The sequence below is a fragment of the Pelodiscus sinensis genome, chromosome 23 (genome assembly GCF_052426305.1).
Source record: "Pelodiscus sinensis isolate ZL-2025 chromosome 23, ASM5242630v1, whole genome shotgun sequence".
In the NCBI taxonomy this organism is placed as follows: domain Eukaryota; kingdom Metazoa; phylum Chordata; order Testudines; family Trionychidae; genus Pelodiscus; species Pelodiscus sinensis.
The window spans coordinates 25,409,376-25,426,637 of NC_143074.1; the positions used below are offsets into that span (position 1 = coordinate 25,409,376).

At 43.4% G+C, this 17,262-nt stretch overlaps 2 protein-coding genes across 6 annotated transcripts in view; one reads left to right on the forward strand and one right to left on the reverse strand.

The window, feature by feature from the left end:
- GOLGA1 (golgin A1) overlaps positions 1 to 17,262 on the forward strand; it is a 44,303-nt gene that overhangs the window by 26,927 nt on the left and 114 nt on the right. For 2 of the 5 annotated variants that reach the window (XM_075905689.2, XM_075905691.2), the window contains exons 21-24: positions 583 to 642; positions 1,772 to 1,942; positions 3,266 to 3,352; positions 4,658 to 6,838. In XM_075905689.2, the coding sequence (XP_075761804.2) occupies positions 583 to 642; positions 1,772 to 1,942; positions 3,266 to 3,352; positions 4,658 to 4,738 (399 nt within the window). In that variant the 3' untranslated portion in view covers positions 4,739 to 6,838. Of the gene's footprint in view, positions 1 to 582; positions 643 to 1,637; positions 1,696 to 1,771; positions 1,943 to 3,265; positions 3,353 to 4,657; positions 6,839 to 13,708; positions 15,431 to 17,262 lie in introns of those variants that run through there. The other 3 variants (XM_075905692.2, XM_075905693.2, XM_075905694.2) reach the window with 3 other exon arrangements.
- ARPC5L (actin related protein 2/3 complex subunit 5 like) lies at positions 7,615 to 16,059 on the reverse strand. The gene is made up of 4 exons (XM_075905704.2): positions 15,832 to 16,059; positions 11,299 to 11,370; positions 10,482 to 10,658; positions 7,615 to 8,733 (listed from the first exon to the last, which is right to left on the reverse strand). Exons 1-4 carry the CDS (start codon positions 15,970 to 15,972, stop codon positions 8,671 to 8,673), a joined length of 453 nt encoding a protein of 150 aa, XP_075761819.1. The 5' UTR covers positions 15,973 to 16,059; the 3' UTR covers positions 7,615 to 8,670.

Genomic DNA, 17,262 nt, shown 5'->3' on the forward strand with positions numbered 1-17,262 from the left:
AGGCAGAGCCTTCCATGGAAAGACGCCGCTAGAATACAGAGCTGGAAACACGGGATATGCAGAGGACAAAGTTGCTTTATTTTTTTAGCCTCTATTGAAGGGAATGCGTTAAGGAAGGAATGGTTCTTGAAAGTGGGGATTGACTCGCTGGCTTAAAGGGGATCATTCCAGGCCTAGGCCCTGTCTCCATACTCCATTATTGCTTAGCTCGCTGCAGACTTAGGTAGCCATATAAACAACAGAACTACTCTGTCAGAACAGAAATTAGAGCCTGGTTCCCTTTTTTTTTTTTTTTTCCTAGTTAACCTCATATTCTCTCTAATGCTGTCACTCATCTGAACAGGGATTTAACATCTAGTCTCTCCCGTCCTGTGCCTGCAGCACTGTGTGGCTGAAAGAACAGAGCATTCACGCTTATCCAATTACCCCTCTCCAGAGCCAATACTTGGTTCAATGCTTGCCCCATTAGCTAGAACTTCAATTGTTGAGTTTTTTTTCATTTGAAACTTGTAGGTGTGAGCATGTCCAAATATAAAGCTTCCATGCTATTCATGTCAATTTCTCTGTCTTTTGTGTGTGTAGATGATAAAACAGTTGCAGCAAAGAATGACAGAACTCAAGAAGACCCTGCAAAAAGAGCTGGTAAGTCTTTAGCCTTTCCAGCCAGTTGATGTTGACAAGGTATTTACACTGCCAGTTTTTAAAAGCTGGCTGCAATCTGGACTGTAAACCCTTTGTGGTAGGGACTGTCGTCATGTATGTTTAAAGGGTGCCCAGCAAAACGAATCTCTAGTCTGGGGAAATAAATATTCATTAATCCCACAAAAGCTCCAGACCTTAGTGGCATTAATCACAATGTAAGCACCTCATTAATTGGTAACTTCAGCATAAGTACAAAATTATACCAGCCCTGATCTCTTTTGCACCTATGGAAAATCCAGGATGGCAGCTGTATCTGGTATGATCAGTTCACTGCAGTTCCTAAGAGGTGAGGGCTTAGGGTTTTCTCGTTGCTCTTGGCATTAGTCTCGGCTTCCTTTGTTCATCTCTGGAAACTTGCACTAGCAAACGAGAGGGAGGAGATATTTCTTCATTGACTCTTCCTCGCCATCACTTCAGTGAATAGAAGGATGCAGAAGAGGATTTGGGCACATCTTGATTTTTGCTGTGGGTTATAGAAGACCTGGCTCCTGGGTGATTGAGGATTCCCTGATGCTTGGAAAGGGAAGAATTGAGCTTTAGTTGCTATTCTGCTGTTTCTGGAGATCAGTGTGGCAGTGGCACTGCTGTCCAGCTCCAGGAAAAACTCTCCCTGCAATCCCAGATAGGAGGGAAGGGATACAGAATGAAGTAGTGAGCCCTGTCTCATTCAGCGTTAGACAAACTCGGACTTTGTATTAAAATTTGTGACGTACCTGCCTTTGAAGGCTTTGGTGGGAGTGGATATTCAGGCCTCTCCTCTACAATACCCCCATGCAGATCCAGCTCAGATTAGAGGCAGCACCCCTTGGTTTAGTTCCAGACATGGCTTGTGTGATGTATTCACCAACAGCTTCTGTGCTGTCTGAGCAGAGGCGCCAAGGATTTAATGGATACCGAGAGAGCCATCCTTTTCTCCCTCTTTGTCGCTCTTTCAGGGTAAGGTGAGGAGAAGTTTTTGCTCCAGTGTTCCTGCCTGGCTGTACCTGTCCTATGGTGAGAGGACTTCACTCTCCAGTGCTGTCAGGACAGCACCTTTCCTCAGTACTAAAAGGTAGTTTTTCCTTTTCAGAAAATAAGGCCTGACAACGAGATCCCTGAAGTCCGCGAGAAACCAAACTCTGAAGTGCCTAATGTTGCCATGACCGTCACAAACAATGCGGATTTAAATGACTCACGGGAGATCAACTTTGAATACCTTAAACATGTTGTACTAAAGTTCATGTCCTGCCGGGAATCTGAGGTAAAGACTTGTTCCTGTGTCTCAGGTTGACAGCTTTCCTCTCTTTCTTGCACACGCCACACTCAGTTATGCTTTTCCCAGCTAATTACAGTCTAGAAAGAGAACTGCAACTGCTGTGTTGTATGTTTAACTGCATTAATATTTGAAGCATCTGGGCTACATCTACATTGACATGATCTTGCGCAAGAACTCTTTTGCAGAAGAGTTCTTGTGCGAAAACTCTTCCAGAAGAGAGCGTCTACACTGGCATGTGCTTTTGCGCAAGAGCATCCTTGCCAGTATAGACGCTCTCTTGTGCAAGAAAGCTCTGATGGCCATTTTAACCATAGGGCTTTCTTGCGCAAGAAATTCATGTTGCCTGTCTACACTGGCCTCTTGTGCACGAACAGTTGCACAAAAGGGTTTCTTCCTGAGTGGGAGCATCATAGTTCTTGCGCAAGAAGCACTGATTTCATATATTAGAACGTCAGTGTACTTGCGCAAGAACTCGCAGCCAGTGTAGACAAGCAGCAAGTTTTTGCGCAAAAGTGGCCGCTTTTGCGCAAGATCGCGCCAATGTAGACACAGCCCTGGTGTCCTGTTGACCTTGGTAGGATGTTTTCATTTAAAATATTGGTACTAGGGGCGTGAACGTGCATGTCAAACTAAAGATACATTAGGGTATTGTATGTCTCCATTCTGCCTTTTAAAAGTTTCAGGGGGTAGCCGAGTTAGTCTGTAACAGGAAAAACAACAAATAGTCGGGTAGCACTTTAAAGACTAAAAAAACATGTAGATGGGATCATGAGCTTTTGTGGGCACAGCCCACTTCTTCAGATGACTGGAGTGTTGGAAATCCAGAACTCGGTAGGTTCTGGACTTCCAACACTCCAGTCATCTGAAGAAGTGGGCTGTGCCCACAAAAGCTCATGATCCCATCTACATGTTTTTTTAGTCTTTTAAGTGCTACCAGATGATTTGTTGTTTGTTTTTCCATTCTGCCTATTCACCAGCCAGGTTAACCCTAGGAACTACTTCACGTTATCATAGGAACCGAGGGCATTCTTCATTGAAATAACTAGGCAAATTAAATACGTCCCTCAAACTATGCAAATCACAACAGAGACTTGTGAATCAAGAAAATCTACCTGCCAAATGCACAAGAAGTGAATCCCCCAGTGATTTAATGAAAGGGAGTCCCTTATGTCTGAGGCAGCCAACACCTGTGAGTGCAATAGGAGAGGCATCAGACCAAACCACAGATCCTTAGTGCTACTCCATAGTCTGAGTGGACTTAAGAGACCTGGGAGTTTTGCCAAGTATGAACAAACTGTTTTCTTTCAGGCGTTCCACCTAATTAAAGCTGTATCTGTGTTACTTAACTTTTCACAAGAGGAAGAAAATATGCTCAAAGAAACATTGGAATACAAGGTAAGATTTGTGTTTGTGTGCGTGCTCCCCTATGAGCCAGAACAGTGAGGATTTTCAGGTCCTGGAAGGTGATAAACAGGATAAAGCAACATATTTCGCAAATGTTAGCTTCTGTGTCTAATGACAGTTGCTGTTTTCATGCAGTTAGCACAGACCAGTGTGTTTAGAAACATTCAAACTTGGTTACAGCATATAAACTAGAAGTTGATTAAACAATGTATCTGTCGGGTGGTTTGCCGTTTCATTCTCTTGCAGGCACTAGTCATTTTTTGTTTTCTTATCAAAGCCTCAGCCAGCTCCTTGTTTTGTGCCTGAATCTCACTTAGGTGGCCTGCCATCTCCCCATAGGTGGCTTGTGTTTAATCTGTTTTTGTTAGTCTCTGCTCTTTTTCCTCATGTGGTAGTGATCACTGGCCGCTGTACCTGAGGGCACAGTGAGCTGCAATTTGCATTACATGGTTATTCGTGATTATTCTTGCTGCTTCTGCTCCCTGTGATAAAGTCTTCTGTTGTGTTGCTGGAAGCAATGCATGACAGCAAAGGCCAGCACAGGACAGAGGGCAGCTGTGTGGGTTAGTGGACTCAGCATTGGGTAGGAATCCACTAGCTCATTAGTTCTAATCCTGGCTCCCAGAGGAGTGCTGAAGTGTTCAGAGCAGGGAGCTGAGTCAGCATTCTTGGGTTCTACTCTAGCCTTTGCCACTGGTCTGCTCTATGCATGGAAGTTGCATAACCTATTCCTGCTTTTGTTTCCCTTGATGTAAAATGAGAATATTCATAGGAGCACAAGGGAGTTCTACTCATGGATGTTTGTGAAGTGCTATGTGGCGTTACCCCCACGCCCACTTCCTGTCTCAGCCTCTTTCCACTTGATTCAACCGGTTTAAGTTGACCATGTAGAGCACAGGAGGGGAGCTGAACACTGTTTTACACTGGGCATTGGCGAGGTTTACATTTGACTTGACTCAGGGTTCTGTGATTAACATCATATAGTTTAATTTATGAAGGAACATGCAGTTAAAAATGTTTAACAATCCTGTTATAATCAGCTAAACTTATGAAAGCAGAAGGAAGATGTGCCATTTAGACAGTGAAAAGCAGCGAAACCAATTTCAATTTGATTCTTAGTTCTGATGTATTGGGGCTGCAAATATTTGCAGCTCAGTGTTTTTCTGTGTCTTACTGTATAAATGGTTGGTTTTTTTTTTACCAAATCATGATTGCCTTCATGAGCTGATATCTCTTAAATCCCCATGATTTAAAAGAAGAGTCTAGGTTAATGTGTGTTATGCTTTCCCATGTCAGATGTCGTGGTTTGGGTCAAAGCCATCTCCCAAAGGCAGTGTCCGGCCATCCATCTCGAACCCCAGGACAGCATGGTCTTAAGGGAGCTGGAAAATGAGCAATCAGCATCTAGCCTCCTTTTTTTCTGTGAAAAGGACACGACACACCTCTTGAGGTGTGCCTTAATCACTGTCATTGCAGTACTTTGTACCAGAATTTTGACACAGTTTACACAAATATACTGTACAAGCAGCATCCTTCACTGCAAATTGAAATTTTCTCTCTGGGTGGATTCTGTCTCAATGGCCTGTTATCTGTTTAACAGTCATCTCCTTGTGCTCGAATCCTGTGTCTTGGCACCAAAGGTTTACTACATTAATTTCACTCAACACTGGTGGCAGCAGTTCAGGATTTTGATATCTACATTTGTCGTCATGTGGGATCCTAGCTTCTGTTGCCATGAAATACTAGAGTTCCATAACTCTTGGTACATACTGTAAAGCTACCCGGTCTCATTGTACGAAGGTGGGAATGGAGGGGCGTTTGCTTGTCGTACCGTGTTCAATTCCTGACAGTTCAAAAAGCCTTTTGGAAAACACGAACAACGGGTTGCCTTGTTATACTGACCTAACTTATTAGCATTTGTTTGTATCACTGTGTAAATTTTACAGTGTGAATACCCTGACCTGCTGTTCTGAAAACTGCAGATAACATTTATTTAATTTCAGAGGGATAGCACAACTTTAAGGTTGTCTGATATTTACTTTTCTTAAAGAAAATTAACGTTTAAAATGGTCTTAATTACAGTACCTACTACTCAGTCACCTTTTAAACTAATGTACTAGTCTATAGCGTAGGTTGTTAGTATTGGAAAAAGGTAGTAAACCATTTTAAATACTTTTTAAAGCTGAATTTCAGTTTATTGTAAACAATTACAATTCCTATTGAAAGGGAAAAAACCTTTAGTGATACAAAGGGCACAGAATGTCAGTATAAAACCATTGATTTTTTTTAAAAATTCCTTTACAAGTTTGCTAACAGCAGATTTTTATAGCTAACATCTGCTTCTCTCTGAAACAGTATTGGTTATTTCAGACTTTGCATTTACTTGTAACTAAGACTGCAGCTTAAGATTTTAGAGTGGTGGGGCTTATTAGCTCTTTCCTATCATAAAAATGTTTGCCTTTTTAATATAAAAGCAGAATTCAGCTTGCACATGACAGTTGTGGCTTGAATGCTGTGAACTTTCCTGGACAGGGAGGACAGATTAAGCTATGATCTGCCATTCAAGTTGGAGTAGAATTTTGCCCTTAGTTACTAACCAAAAGCTACATTAAAAATGGGATGTGCAGTTTGTCTGGCTTTTAAAAAAAAAAAAACCTGAAGTATTTATAAAAATTCCATAACTTAAGTGGCAAATTTAGTAATAATCTTGCAAAAAGGCTCGATTATTGCTGAATAGCACTTTATCAAATGCATCTTGTTAAAGAAAATTCAACACACATGTAAGCTAGAAGTTTTAGACCTAATGTTTCTTTATGGTACGATCTTAATAGTCACTCTAGTACTTTGCCCTTGCTGAGGTTCTAGGACTGGGCCTGTGCTAGTAAGAGTAATGTTGAAAGGAATTTTATAAGTCTTCTGGAATGAATCATACTCCCTGTCTAGGTGTTAATTACCTTTCTGTTGTAGAAGAATAGCAACCAAGATTTTCAGGTATTCTGGGATGCTCATCCTACTGTTGTCCACCATGGCCTACCGGCACACTGAGGACTGACTTTGAAGCTGATTTGAGTTGTTCCTGACCTTGCTCTGGGCTGCTGTTGAACCTGAAGGAGAGCAGTCTTCTTGGCTAGTTTGTTCCCTGTCCCCTGATCAACTAAGAGAGCTCAGGTTAAAAACCACAGCCTCAGTCTGATATTATAGAAACTTAAGATACTTAATTGGCCCTGAGCTAGCTTTCCTATGTTGAATCTTCTTTAATGGTCAGAGCAAGAATAACCTATGGTATATATTAAAACAAGTAATGTATTTTTCCTTGTATCAAAGTTCCTGGGGTATATATAATCCTTCCTATGACCATTTACCAGTGGATTTTTATTTCTTGCATTTTGTGCTGTAAATATGGACTGTATTATAGAACACAGACAATTGGAGAACTAATTTGTGGTGCACTATTTTTGATTAAAACTCTGGACTTCCTTCTAGTTATCTTATTTGGTTACCTCCAGGTGCAAGGGACCATAGCACTAACATGAACTATTCTAGTTGGAGAGAAAGTGCTTGGTGTATGAGTTAAGTATACGTGCATTCTGCTTTTTCTTCTATGGCTGGTATCTCCCAGACAAATCAATGCATCAAGTGAAGGGAGAGTTGACACCTACTGCAGAGGAACCCACATATAGTGATGGTTGCATGGCTTTGTAAGGGGGACTATGTAACCATACGGAGCAGTTGAACAATCAAGTATCCTTTTATCCCTGCCTCAGTGCTGTATCCTGAGAAGCAGGGCAGCCATCTTCCAGTGGCTATACTTCTTCAGTGCATAAAACCCATCAGCTGAACTTTCAAGCTCTTATTTCCTCAATTGTGACTTAAGGGATGAGGGGTGCTACTCACCCAAAAGACAACCTGCTAACTTACCCAGAAGTCTGTTCTCATGCAACAGGTTCTTCTCACCTTAAAAGATCATTTGAAAAAACAGGCTTTACAGAAGATGCTTTCAGTTGGCCTATCCAGTGGCTTGGGTCTGTTCAATTTTTAATCACACAGCACAATCCCAATGTTACTAGGACAACAGATTTTCATGGGAGAAGAAATATAGCCCATGGATTCAGGGTTTTGTTCTGCCCTAGGTTTAACAGTAGTGCAGCGAGCTAATTTTTTTTACCTGACCCTCAACTACAGTTCCCGTCTTTTACCACTATGAATCACATAGCACTAGTTAACACTCCATGCCCCACAGATGACCACACCACTTTGTATGTTAAGTTGTGCTGATAGTTTATTAGCAGGACACTACTCAGAAAAGGTTCATTTCAAAGGGAGTACATGTACTTCTATTTAAAGATGTGAACATATCACATAACTTTAAGATGAGCAAGTACTCGCTTTAAATGCTCAAAAGGGCAAAGGACACACTTTTCCATAACAGCATTATTTACACATGAAGCTTTGAAATAATTCCTTGCTCAGCTGGCATGAAGAGAAAAACTGAACCCCTGGAGTTAGACACCTTAATACACCATATATTATATTTGGCACTTAACTTAACCCCCTGTTTATACATACAAATTAAATCAGGGCCAGAAAGAAAGCATTCAAGTAAACACAGAGTGAGGCAAATGTCATCTACTACTACCAGTGCAGTTAGGTGCTCATTCAGTCTATTGGAGAGAAGGTGCTCTGGTTTAAAACAAACATCTTTGAGAGACAATCAGGGTGGTATAGACGTAAACAAGAGCACAATGCTTTGTGGAGGTGGGATCCTACAAGAATATTTCAACACTAAATTTGCCTTTGAATCCATAGCAATTTTATCTAAATTGTAAAATCAGATTTGATTCTTACAATCCAAGAGCTTTATTGACGCAGCAGGCACTTTACAATGAAACTGACCCAGTCATCCAGCTAGTCCTTTGATTGTATGTACAAAATCCCCTGTCAAATCGGCATTTCCCCCCAGTCAGAACTTTGCATCTGCTGAAGCCACAGCTACTTCTCTTAAATTAGCAATACACACAGGATCTTATGTCACCGTACTTTGAGGGTGCAGCATCTGAAGAAAAATACCTCTCCCTGTACAGTAACCAGAATGTCTGATGTGGTAAAGCAGACAGTCTCAGCCCCTGTATTTGATAGTCAGAACACACAATAATATTTGCTCTTTTCCCCAACCTTTAAAAATAGAAGCATTCCCGAGGTTTCCATAATATGTCAGTAGATTGCAATGTCTAGAAAGATGGGCCAATGTCACTTCAGCTGATTCTTTCTTCTGAGTCCAAAACTGTTCATCTTGGTTCAAGTTAAGTCTTTTAAACAGTCTTTCTTGCTGTAAGAACTCTTACTATGGAACCTAGTCCACCTACTGCTAATGCCTATGAGGGTAGAAAAAGGAGAGAGAGGTTACACGTCAAATCAACCATTGCACACACAAAGGCATCTTATAACAGCCGCTATTGACAAACCTCATTTCTGTACTTAATTGTAACACTAATCAGTGTATTGTTCCCTGTTGCAGTTGTTAGAGCCTGTAAATCCCAGCTGATTCATGGCTGGGAGTGAAGGGGAGGAGCAGGGCAAGTCAGATGACTTGTGGCACTCCACAGTGCTGGGAGGGGAAGGGGAGAAGTAGAAAGTGCAGGACTCCAGTGTGAGGCGCACATGGGGAAGGGGCCAGACCAGGGGTGTGCAGGCTGCCCACCAGTGGCCTCTAAGTATTACAACCTATAAGCAGGGAGAGTCAGTCTGCTGTTCTTAGGAAATGCAATATAGCTGAGTCCTCTTGCCAGCACAATGCACAAGCTGGATGTGTAAGAATTCAGATGTTTTTACCCACTTGCTCCCAAGTCACAACAGAGAATCATTTCTACATCACTGCTAAAGCTGGGCAACTGGCACAGATGCAAATTTGAAAAGGTTCTGAAAGGAAGTGCTAGATCTCAAAAGACTAGACAGATGACTTCTCTCTCCATAGCAGTAGTACCATGAGATCGAATGCAAGCAACGCTTCAGTTAGCGCCAGGTCTACTTCAGAACTTGCCTTGTTCCTCTCAGTCTGCTGAGGAGCATGTTGGCTGTTGAACATTTGGCTGCATACTGTTGAGTGGTGACCTCTCCCAAGGCAGAATGCCAAGTAATTTCATACACCCTGGGCCACCTACCCACAATGGCCAGAAACCATCATTTTCATTGGAAACAAAAAGCAGAAAGGTTCCTTGCTATCATGAGAACATGGCCATCTCCTTCCAGCCACACTTTAAAGTGACACTCTCAAGCAAGTGGTAGCTGCAAGTCTTAAGTGCAGTTACTAAGTATCAGTGTGTCCCCAGACCTGAACAACAAAGCCTTTAATGTCTGAGCGCTTTCCATACAGACCTATGTGCCTGCTCAAACATCACATCCTGCTCAGGCACCTCAGGAAGAAAGGTGTCAAAACAGACTGTTGGCAGCAGGGCCCTCCCCACAAAACAGCCATTCCATAGGGGACCTTTGCCTCTTACTTTAAAGCAGCCATTCCACACTTGAACTCGAAGGTGGGGTGTGGATCCAAGTCAGAGCTTTTTAGTTTCAAGACTGCAGAAGTGTTTCTCTTGCAAGTTAAGAGTAGTTCTACAATCATTGTTCAGTTTTCTACATCCAGATGCCAATTTACAGGAGTATGACAGTGGAAAGCTCTGACAGGCACGGGTTTCTCTAGCACATATCCAGAAGCTATATGTACGCACACTACATGTACGCACACCTTTGTATGTATATAATCCTAGTTAGATTCAATTAAGAAAACCACTCTACACTACTACATGATAGTACTTCCACCTTAATCCTCCTTCCAGTGCCAGCCCTCCATGGACTCTCAACCTTCCTAAATGGCTGCTAGAAAAGACAGACTTTGAAGCATGGTAAGAGTTAATGAATCCAAGGTCTGACAGACCAGTAGGGAGATCAATTCCCAAATAGTGTACCCCTGAGGGACATGCCCTATCATCAGACTCCTCCTCGTGCACCTCCGTTGACTACAATATTATGTGATTCTGCAGAGATACTATACTATATAGAAGATTTTCAACCATGATCATAATGAACTGTGGCTTCCAAATTAGGCAGCCCTGGAAGAGACACATACCTTTTCATGCCATTGAAGTAATATTGCACTGCTATTTTCTGTTGGCTTTTCAAATCCTTTATAAATGTACTTCATTAACAAGTCAATACCATTTCTGTCTAATGTGTTTACTGCCTGTTCTATCTCACTGCTTTTAAAGGATGTGAGGACCTTAAGCACCACTCCCTGGACCCGTTCCTGCAATGACAAAAGCAGAATGACATCAGAGCCCATCGCTCCAAAGAGCGTAAACAGCAAAATCTTAACTGTACCCAAAATGCACATTTACTCAACAAATGAATTCTAACAAATAACGTGCAATTGAATTCTCAGCTGAATATAAAAGGCTACGTCAGCTTGGGAACAATTAGGCTTTAGTTTTATACGATTTTAAATTTCAGTAATTAGAAGCAGGTAAGAACCAACCTCTTAAATATTAAAGATTGAAAAAAGTCACTCTTCCCTCCTGAGAATACAACAGGATTTGGTGGATCAATGGACCAGGGCTCTTTTAAGTACCTTAGTAGCAAGCTTCCCCCACTGCTATGCCCCAGCTGTCATACTCCATCCAGTCAAGTGCATGCAGCAAGGTGATAAAGGTACATATATTGGATCATGTCTAAGATGCTTCCCCTTGAGTATGCATGGTAAAGGGCCAGCCATTGAAAAGAAGCAGGTACTACTCAAGAGTGTTGAAATTAAAATGCATATAGTGTATATTTCTCAGTGGTTCACATGTTTATTTTAAAATGTAGTAATACTCCCTAGCTGGGTCAGTGTGTCAGCATCCAACGTGAAGGAACACTCACACCAATAGAAACCCGAAGGCTCCATTTACCTTTATTGCTTGGTTCTTTGTGTTCAAAGGAGAATTCCGCAGGGCTGTGTGAAAAGCTCTCAGCATATCACCTGTGCAGCATAGCAAGTCAAGGACCCAAATTCTTAAAGATGATAATAAACATTCTAAAATGGAAAGTTCAGTGAACTCCAACCCCTGTCACTTGAGACAATGGAAATGGGAAGCAAGGAAACTGTAGCAACACACCACCCCTTTTCATTTTAATATTTAATTCAAAACATCACCGCAGTGCACTTTAATACAAAATACTTGATTTCCAGAAGATACTTTGGTAGCAAATTAGAGTGTCAAAGTGTGCCCATAAAAAGCAAATTCAGTTCAGTCAGCTTAGCTCGGTGTTTCTTAAACTATGTTCCGTGAACAACTTTCAGGGGTGCTGCAACCTTTTCTTAGTTTTTGTCTTTTTGTGTGACAATTTTTTTTGAAGAAAATTCTTAGGTGTTCCGCATAAAAAAAAAATACAGTATTTGGTGTTCCATGGTCTTAAAGTTTAACACACACTGACTTAGATGTTATTTCCACCTTGCATATGATTCCAGAGGCTGAACATCCACCAAAGCTACAGACAAATACCTAAATGCCTTTGAAAGCACATGCCCAGGAAGACACAAAGTATTAAATGGAATTATTACAAATGCCAAGATTAATAAAAGTTGCACAACTCCTTATCTCAAACTCATCCCTAGAACATGATGAAAATATCAAATGTGTTAAAAATGAAGCCTGAGCATCTGCTATGGGCAATTAAGGAAACATGTAAGAAGAGTCAACCAAAAAAAAATCTCTCCATTGAGCAGTATGTAGAGAGAAAATTAGGGGATTTAACAACATAGATGTGCAAGGAACAGCCTAAGCTAGAGATAGTAGAGCCTCAGTTGTACTCTAAGCGATTTGAAAGCATGGGAAAGATTCAGATTCCATCTATTTATGAAAGGGAATGAATGCTTACCTCATTTGGGAAACATCCCAATTTGTCTCCTGCAAATGCTAAGTGTAACTGTAGATTTGCAGAAAAAGATATTGAAATGCAGTAGAGAAACTCAGAAAACATCATTAAAAAAACCAGGAGGAGAATGTGGAAGCCTGAGCTTTGCTAATGAAGAGATGTTAGCTTGTCTACGTAAGTCAGATTGTGGTAATGGAGCTAGGCAGTTTGGGGAATTCTATATTGTACAGAAAGTCACAGGCATCAGACAATTAAATACACATTAAAAAGCATGAATAAAAATGCCAAAACCCCCCACCGGATTTATCTTTTACAATTATCTAATTAGTTTCAGGGCTTGGGACCACAAATCTAAACAGCAAAAGCCCAACAATACAGCAAGGATTGCAAACAAGTACTATTTTGCTTCAAGGTCAATTTCCTCTTCACTTACAGTTTTTAAAGCAATTGTTCACTTCTGAGTTGACAGGATTTCCTGTCAGTTAAACTAAAAATGACAAGACTTCAGTTATAAAAACAGAAACCTCATTCACCACAAAACTTAAAATTCTGTAAATCAGGAAACTCTTTTTCTTAGTTACTCACACAGTGACCTGTGGAACCAACATAATAACCTAACACTGTCATTTGCTCAGTCCTAGGTATGACGAATAAGAATGGCATTCATGGGGACAGGTCACCTAAAAAGTAGCTTGATGTACTTGCAACTATAACTGGTAAACTCTCAAACTATCTGCTATTTATTTTTCTCATGCTTATAAATACAAGTAATAGCAGGACGGTAAAGAACTAATTACTTCCTTAATAGCAGAGCTCCTTTCTGAAATACATACCAATCCAAAACTATGTTATCAACTTCATACTTGGTTTCAAAAATAATCCCACCATAAAGTAGTTAATCCAGTCATTCCTAACACTTGTTCAGAAGTCTTCCAGGATGCACTTTATCTTGTTTGGTGAGAGTGCAACTTAAGTGTCAGCTTCTGCTCAGGAAGCATTCTGATCCATATAAAGGAGTCAGCACATACTGAAACTAGTTACTAATCAAATTATACAAACAGAATAATTTATTGGCCTGATACCTAATTTAATTTTTACAGTAAAGGAATCTTAACTACAAAATATAGGTACAAGAGAGTTCAGAGGATTGGTAATGAGAAACAGAGCCCATCACCTTTCGCTGCCAGACTGGAATCCAGTTTTGTTAGAAACCAAGTCTGATTGGTCCGAGCAGCTATCTGAAATGATTTGGTGAGGCTTAATCCAGATCCTTAATAAAGACAAATCCCACATCCCAGACACCACCACAATTATTTTTTTAACAGTCTGAGCAGAGAAGTCAAGCAGTGAATGGGGAGAATGAACTTGTCTTCTCCACATGTGGTAAAGCAGTCACTATTGATGTACGTTAGTGATGGGTGCAAGCTTGTGCCCTTTTTGCAGGTGGAAGACCCAGGCTATCATGCGCTTTTCTCTAGGTGACCTTGGAGAGATCTGCACAACTCCACCTGGTATTTTCTAAGATGCACAAACTAAAACTACTATTTCTCCTGAAGATCACTCCCAGTCAGAGACCATCCAGCTCACCTCATACAAACACATACTTGCTGTAGGCTTAATTTGAAAACAAGTCGTTTTCTTGCTTTCATCTTCTATATAGGCATTTTAATAAAAGGAATAATCTGGGTTAGGTCCCAGTGTGGCTGATGACAGTTATTTTAAGCATTTTTATATCCGTTTGGCTCAATTAACTCACTTCAAAACATACTGTCCTACTTGAAAAATTGTTTCAGAAATGGGATGAGGCAATGGAACATTCTCCTTCTATATAAGGTTCTCTATCCACTTCTGTCTGCAACCCATATTAGGTAACTAAATTTGCTTCCAATGTTTTTAACAATCCACTATAAACTAAAAATTACAACCACCACTACAAAAATTATCAGGTCCCACAGAATCCCTTTTCTTAAGCTGCTAAACTAGTAGGTCTGTCGGTGGTGCAATATGCAAATGTAGTACCTGCAATCGTACTTCAGGTTTTTTCAGATTTCAGAATCTGATTAGAACCCCATAAGCAAAGAGATAGCAATCTTAATCAAAATTAAAGCATAGTCTGGGACATGCTTTCATTTTTTATGTTTGCTGCTTGCTTTTCTGGGTTTTGTAAATAGCACATACAAATGAGAAAAGTATGAATATTTGTCATGTAAAAAAAGTGTGATGTGATTAGAACTCATTAAGTTGGACCACAAAAGGCAGATGAAAAGGCGAGATGGATTTGGATAATATTTTAGGGATCCACGCATTTTTAGCACTTTAACAGATGTTAGAATGTAAATTATAATATAAATGAGTCCTACCTAGGAGTAGGGACATTAATTGAATAGTTAATGCAATTTGCATAGACTATTTGATTAATTGATAAGGGTGCATCTGCCTTTGAAGTGTAGCAACACCCCAAGGACTATTGCTACACTTCAAAGGCAAAAGCACTGTGGGGAGCATGGGTCCAGTGGAGGACTCAAGCAGTGCCCCGCTGGCCCCATTCTCCCCATGGCTTTTCAAAACAGTAGTGCCACGTGGAGACTGGAGTTAGACCTTGGGCTCCATGTAGCATTGCTGCTTTGAAATGCCATGGGGAGCCTAGCATCACGCAGCATTTCAAAGCAGCAACACCACATTGAGCCCAGGGTCAGCAGGGCAGTCCCCGGCTGAACCTGGGTTCCATGTAGCACTGCCCCAGGCTGCACACAGTGCTGCCACTTTGAAGCACCCCTGCCATTCTCTCCCTCCCCCCCCCACCTCTTTCTGACAGGAGGAGGGGGAGGGGGAGAAGGGAATGACTAGTCCACTAGTGTGTCCACTATCTGATAAGCATTTGTTTATTGGATAGTTGACTAGTTGGGCACATCCCTACCTAGGAGCATTATGGAATACCGCAGAACAGTTACATTATACCCTTTATACCTCTCCAACTGTACACACTTTCAAATTGCGCAGAGCTATTTAACCTCGTCCAATCAGTCTCTGTGAAACATTCATTTCCCAAAGTTTTGAAACACAAGACCCCACTCCCTGGGAGTCCATGGAGCCAGCAAAGCCCACACTGCGGCCGAGGCCCAGGGCTGTTCAGACCTGCGCTATAACCCAGGGCCACGCAGAACAGGAAAACCAGCGAGCAGCCCCGGGCACCTCGTGACTCACTCAAATGCCCAGAAGCACGAGCCTGGGCCAGGAGAGCCCATTGCGGGGGGGGGGGGGAATGGCCTCGGGCCGAGTCTATTGCGGGCCCCCCCCCCCCCCCACAAGCCCCGGGCCCAGCCCGTTGCGGGGGAGGGGGGAGGAGCACGGGTCTCGGGGGGGGAGGGGCCCCCACAGGCGCACGAGCCCCGGGCCCAGCCCGTTGCGGGGGGGGGGGAGGGGCCCCCACAGGCGCACGAGCCCCGGGCCCGGCCCGTGGCGGGGGGGGGAACGGGCCGAGGGGGGGGGAGGGGCCCCACAGGCGCACGAGCCCGGGCCAGGAGAGCCCATTGCCGGGGGGGGGAGCGGCCCCGCCCGCAAGGATATTGCCTCAGCAGCGCCTCCACCTCGGGGCCCGGGTCCGGCTCCGCCGCCGCCGCCTCGTCCGGCTCCTCCACGAACTTGTTCTCGTCGTACTCGTCGATGTCCAGGCGGCGGAAGCGCGAGGAGAGCGTGTTCCGGGCCATGCCGGCGCGAGCCGCCCGCCGCCTGCCGCGCGCCGCTTCCGGGAGGGGCGGAACCGGAAACCCCGCCCCCCGGGGGAGTCTGCAGCAGCCGGAAGGACGAGGGCGGCGTGCGGCTGTGAGGCGGGGACGCGGGGAGGGGCGGGGCTAGGCGGCCGTGGGGGCGGGGCGGAGTGCGGGGGGCGCGGTGGGGCGGGGCCCGGCCGCAGGGAGCCCCGCCCCGAGCGCTGCCCTTGGCGCCAGGCCAGCTGTTCCCCCGCGGGCAGGGAGCCGGAGCGCCCCCCCCCCCCCCCGGGCACGCGCCCTGGCTTGTGTCTGCGGGGGGGGTCCGGGTGGAACCGGCAGGCCCGAGTCCCAAGGGTCCGGTTAACACCCGGCTGTGTCCAGACGAGCCGCTTTTCCGGAAAACCTGCCAGCTGCCTACACGGCCGCCTGGATTTCCGCAAGAGCACCGACTCCCCACTGTCTGAATGGGGCTTCCTGCGGGAATGCCGGCTGCTCCCTTCGGCAAAGGCCCCCTTTGCGCAAAGCTTTGATTTGGTTTCCACAAAAAAGCCCCGATGGCGAAAATGGCGACCGGGGCTTTTTTGCAGAAAAGCGCGTCTAGATTGGCCATGGACGCTTTCCACAAACAGTGCTTTTGCAGAAAAGTGCCCTGCCAGTCTAGACGCTCCGTTCCGAAAATACTTTTAACGAAAAACTTTTCCGTTAAAAGCATTTCCGGAAAATCATGCCAATCTAGACGCAGCCATGGAGACAATGGGAGTGTCGGGTATTTTCTAAATCCAATGCAATGTAGATTGTGATGCAATGTCACATGTGTCCAGTAGTTTTGTTGAACTCATCTGGCAACCCTACGTGGGGGGGTGGGCGGGTTAGAATAAAAAAGTTGAGAACCACATTAAACCATAGCAAGCGTAGGGCTACGGTAGCCCAGCTCCTTACGTGGCCAGGTCCACATACCAAATATTTTAATTACATGACAAACCATTTCAACTCTGCCCTCCTTTTAAAGTTATGCTACTAGGTTCAACCATCTCATAAATGGACATTTCCTTTTAAGATATGGAAGAAGGTGGTTTGTGACTTCCTGCAGCTAGATTTATGAATGAAGAAATTACATGCTACTCCCCATTGCTGAGGTTCTCCCCACCCCCAAGCTGTGTTTCAATTCCAATAAAAGTCTTCATTTCTCCTGTCAAGCATTTCAGTTTGCTTCTCTGTTCTTGAGAAAATGAATTGTGCCTTGGAGATACAAGAGAACAGTTAAGTTCATGACAGTCTAACAATAAT

What these genes read in the sequence shown, in the direction of transcription:
- ARPC5L (XM_075905704.2), bottom strand. Translation starts at nt 15,972, where the DNA reads ATGGCCCGGAACACGCTCTCCTCGCGCTTCCGCCGCCTGGACATCGAC. An exon ending in TGGAGGCGCTGCTGAGGCAA is followed by an intron (nt 11,371 to 15,831) that starts TATCCTTGCGGG and finishes CTATGCTGCACA; the next exon opens with GGTGATATGCTGAGAGCTTT. An exon ending in TACTTCAATGGCATGAAAAG is followed by an intron (nt 8,734 to 10,481) that starts GTATGTGTCTCT and finishes CTACCCTCATAG; the next exon opens with GCATTAGCAGTAGGTGGACT.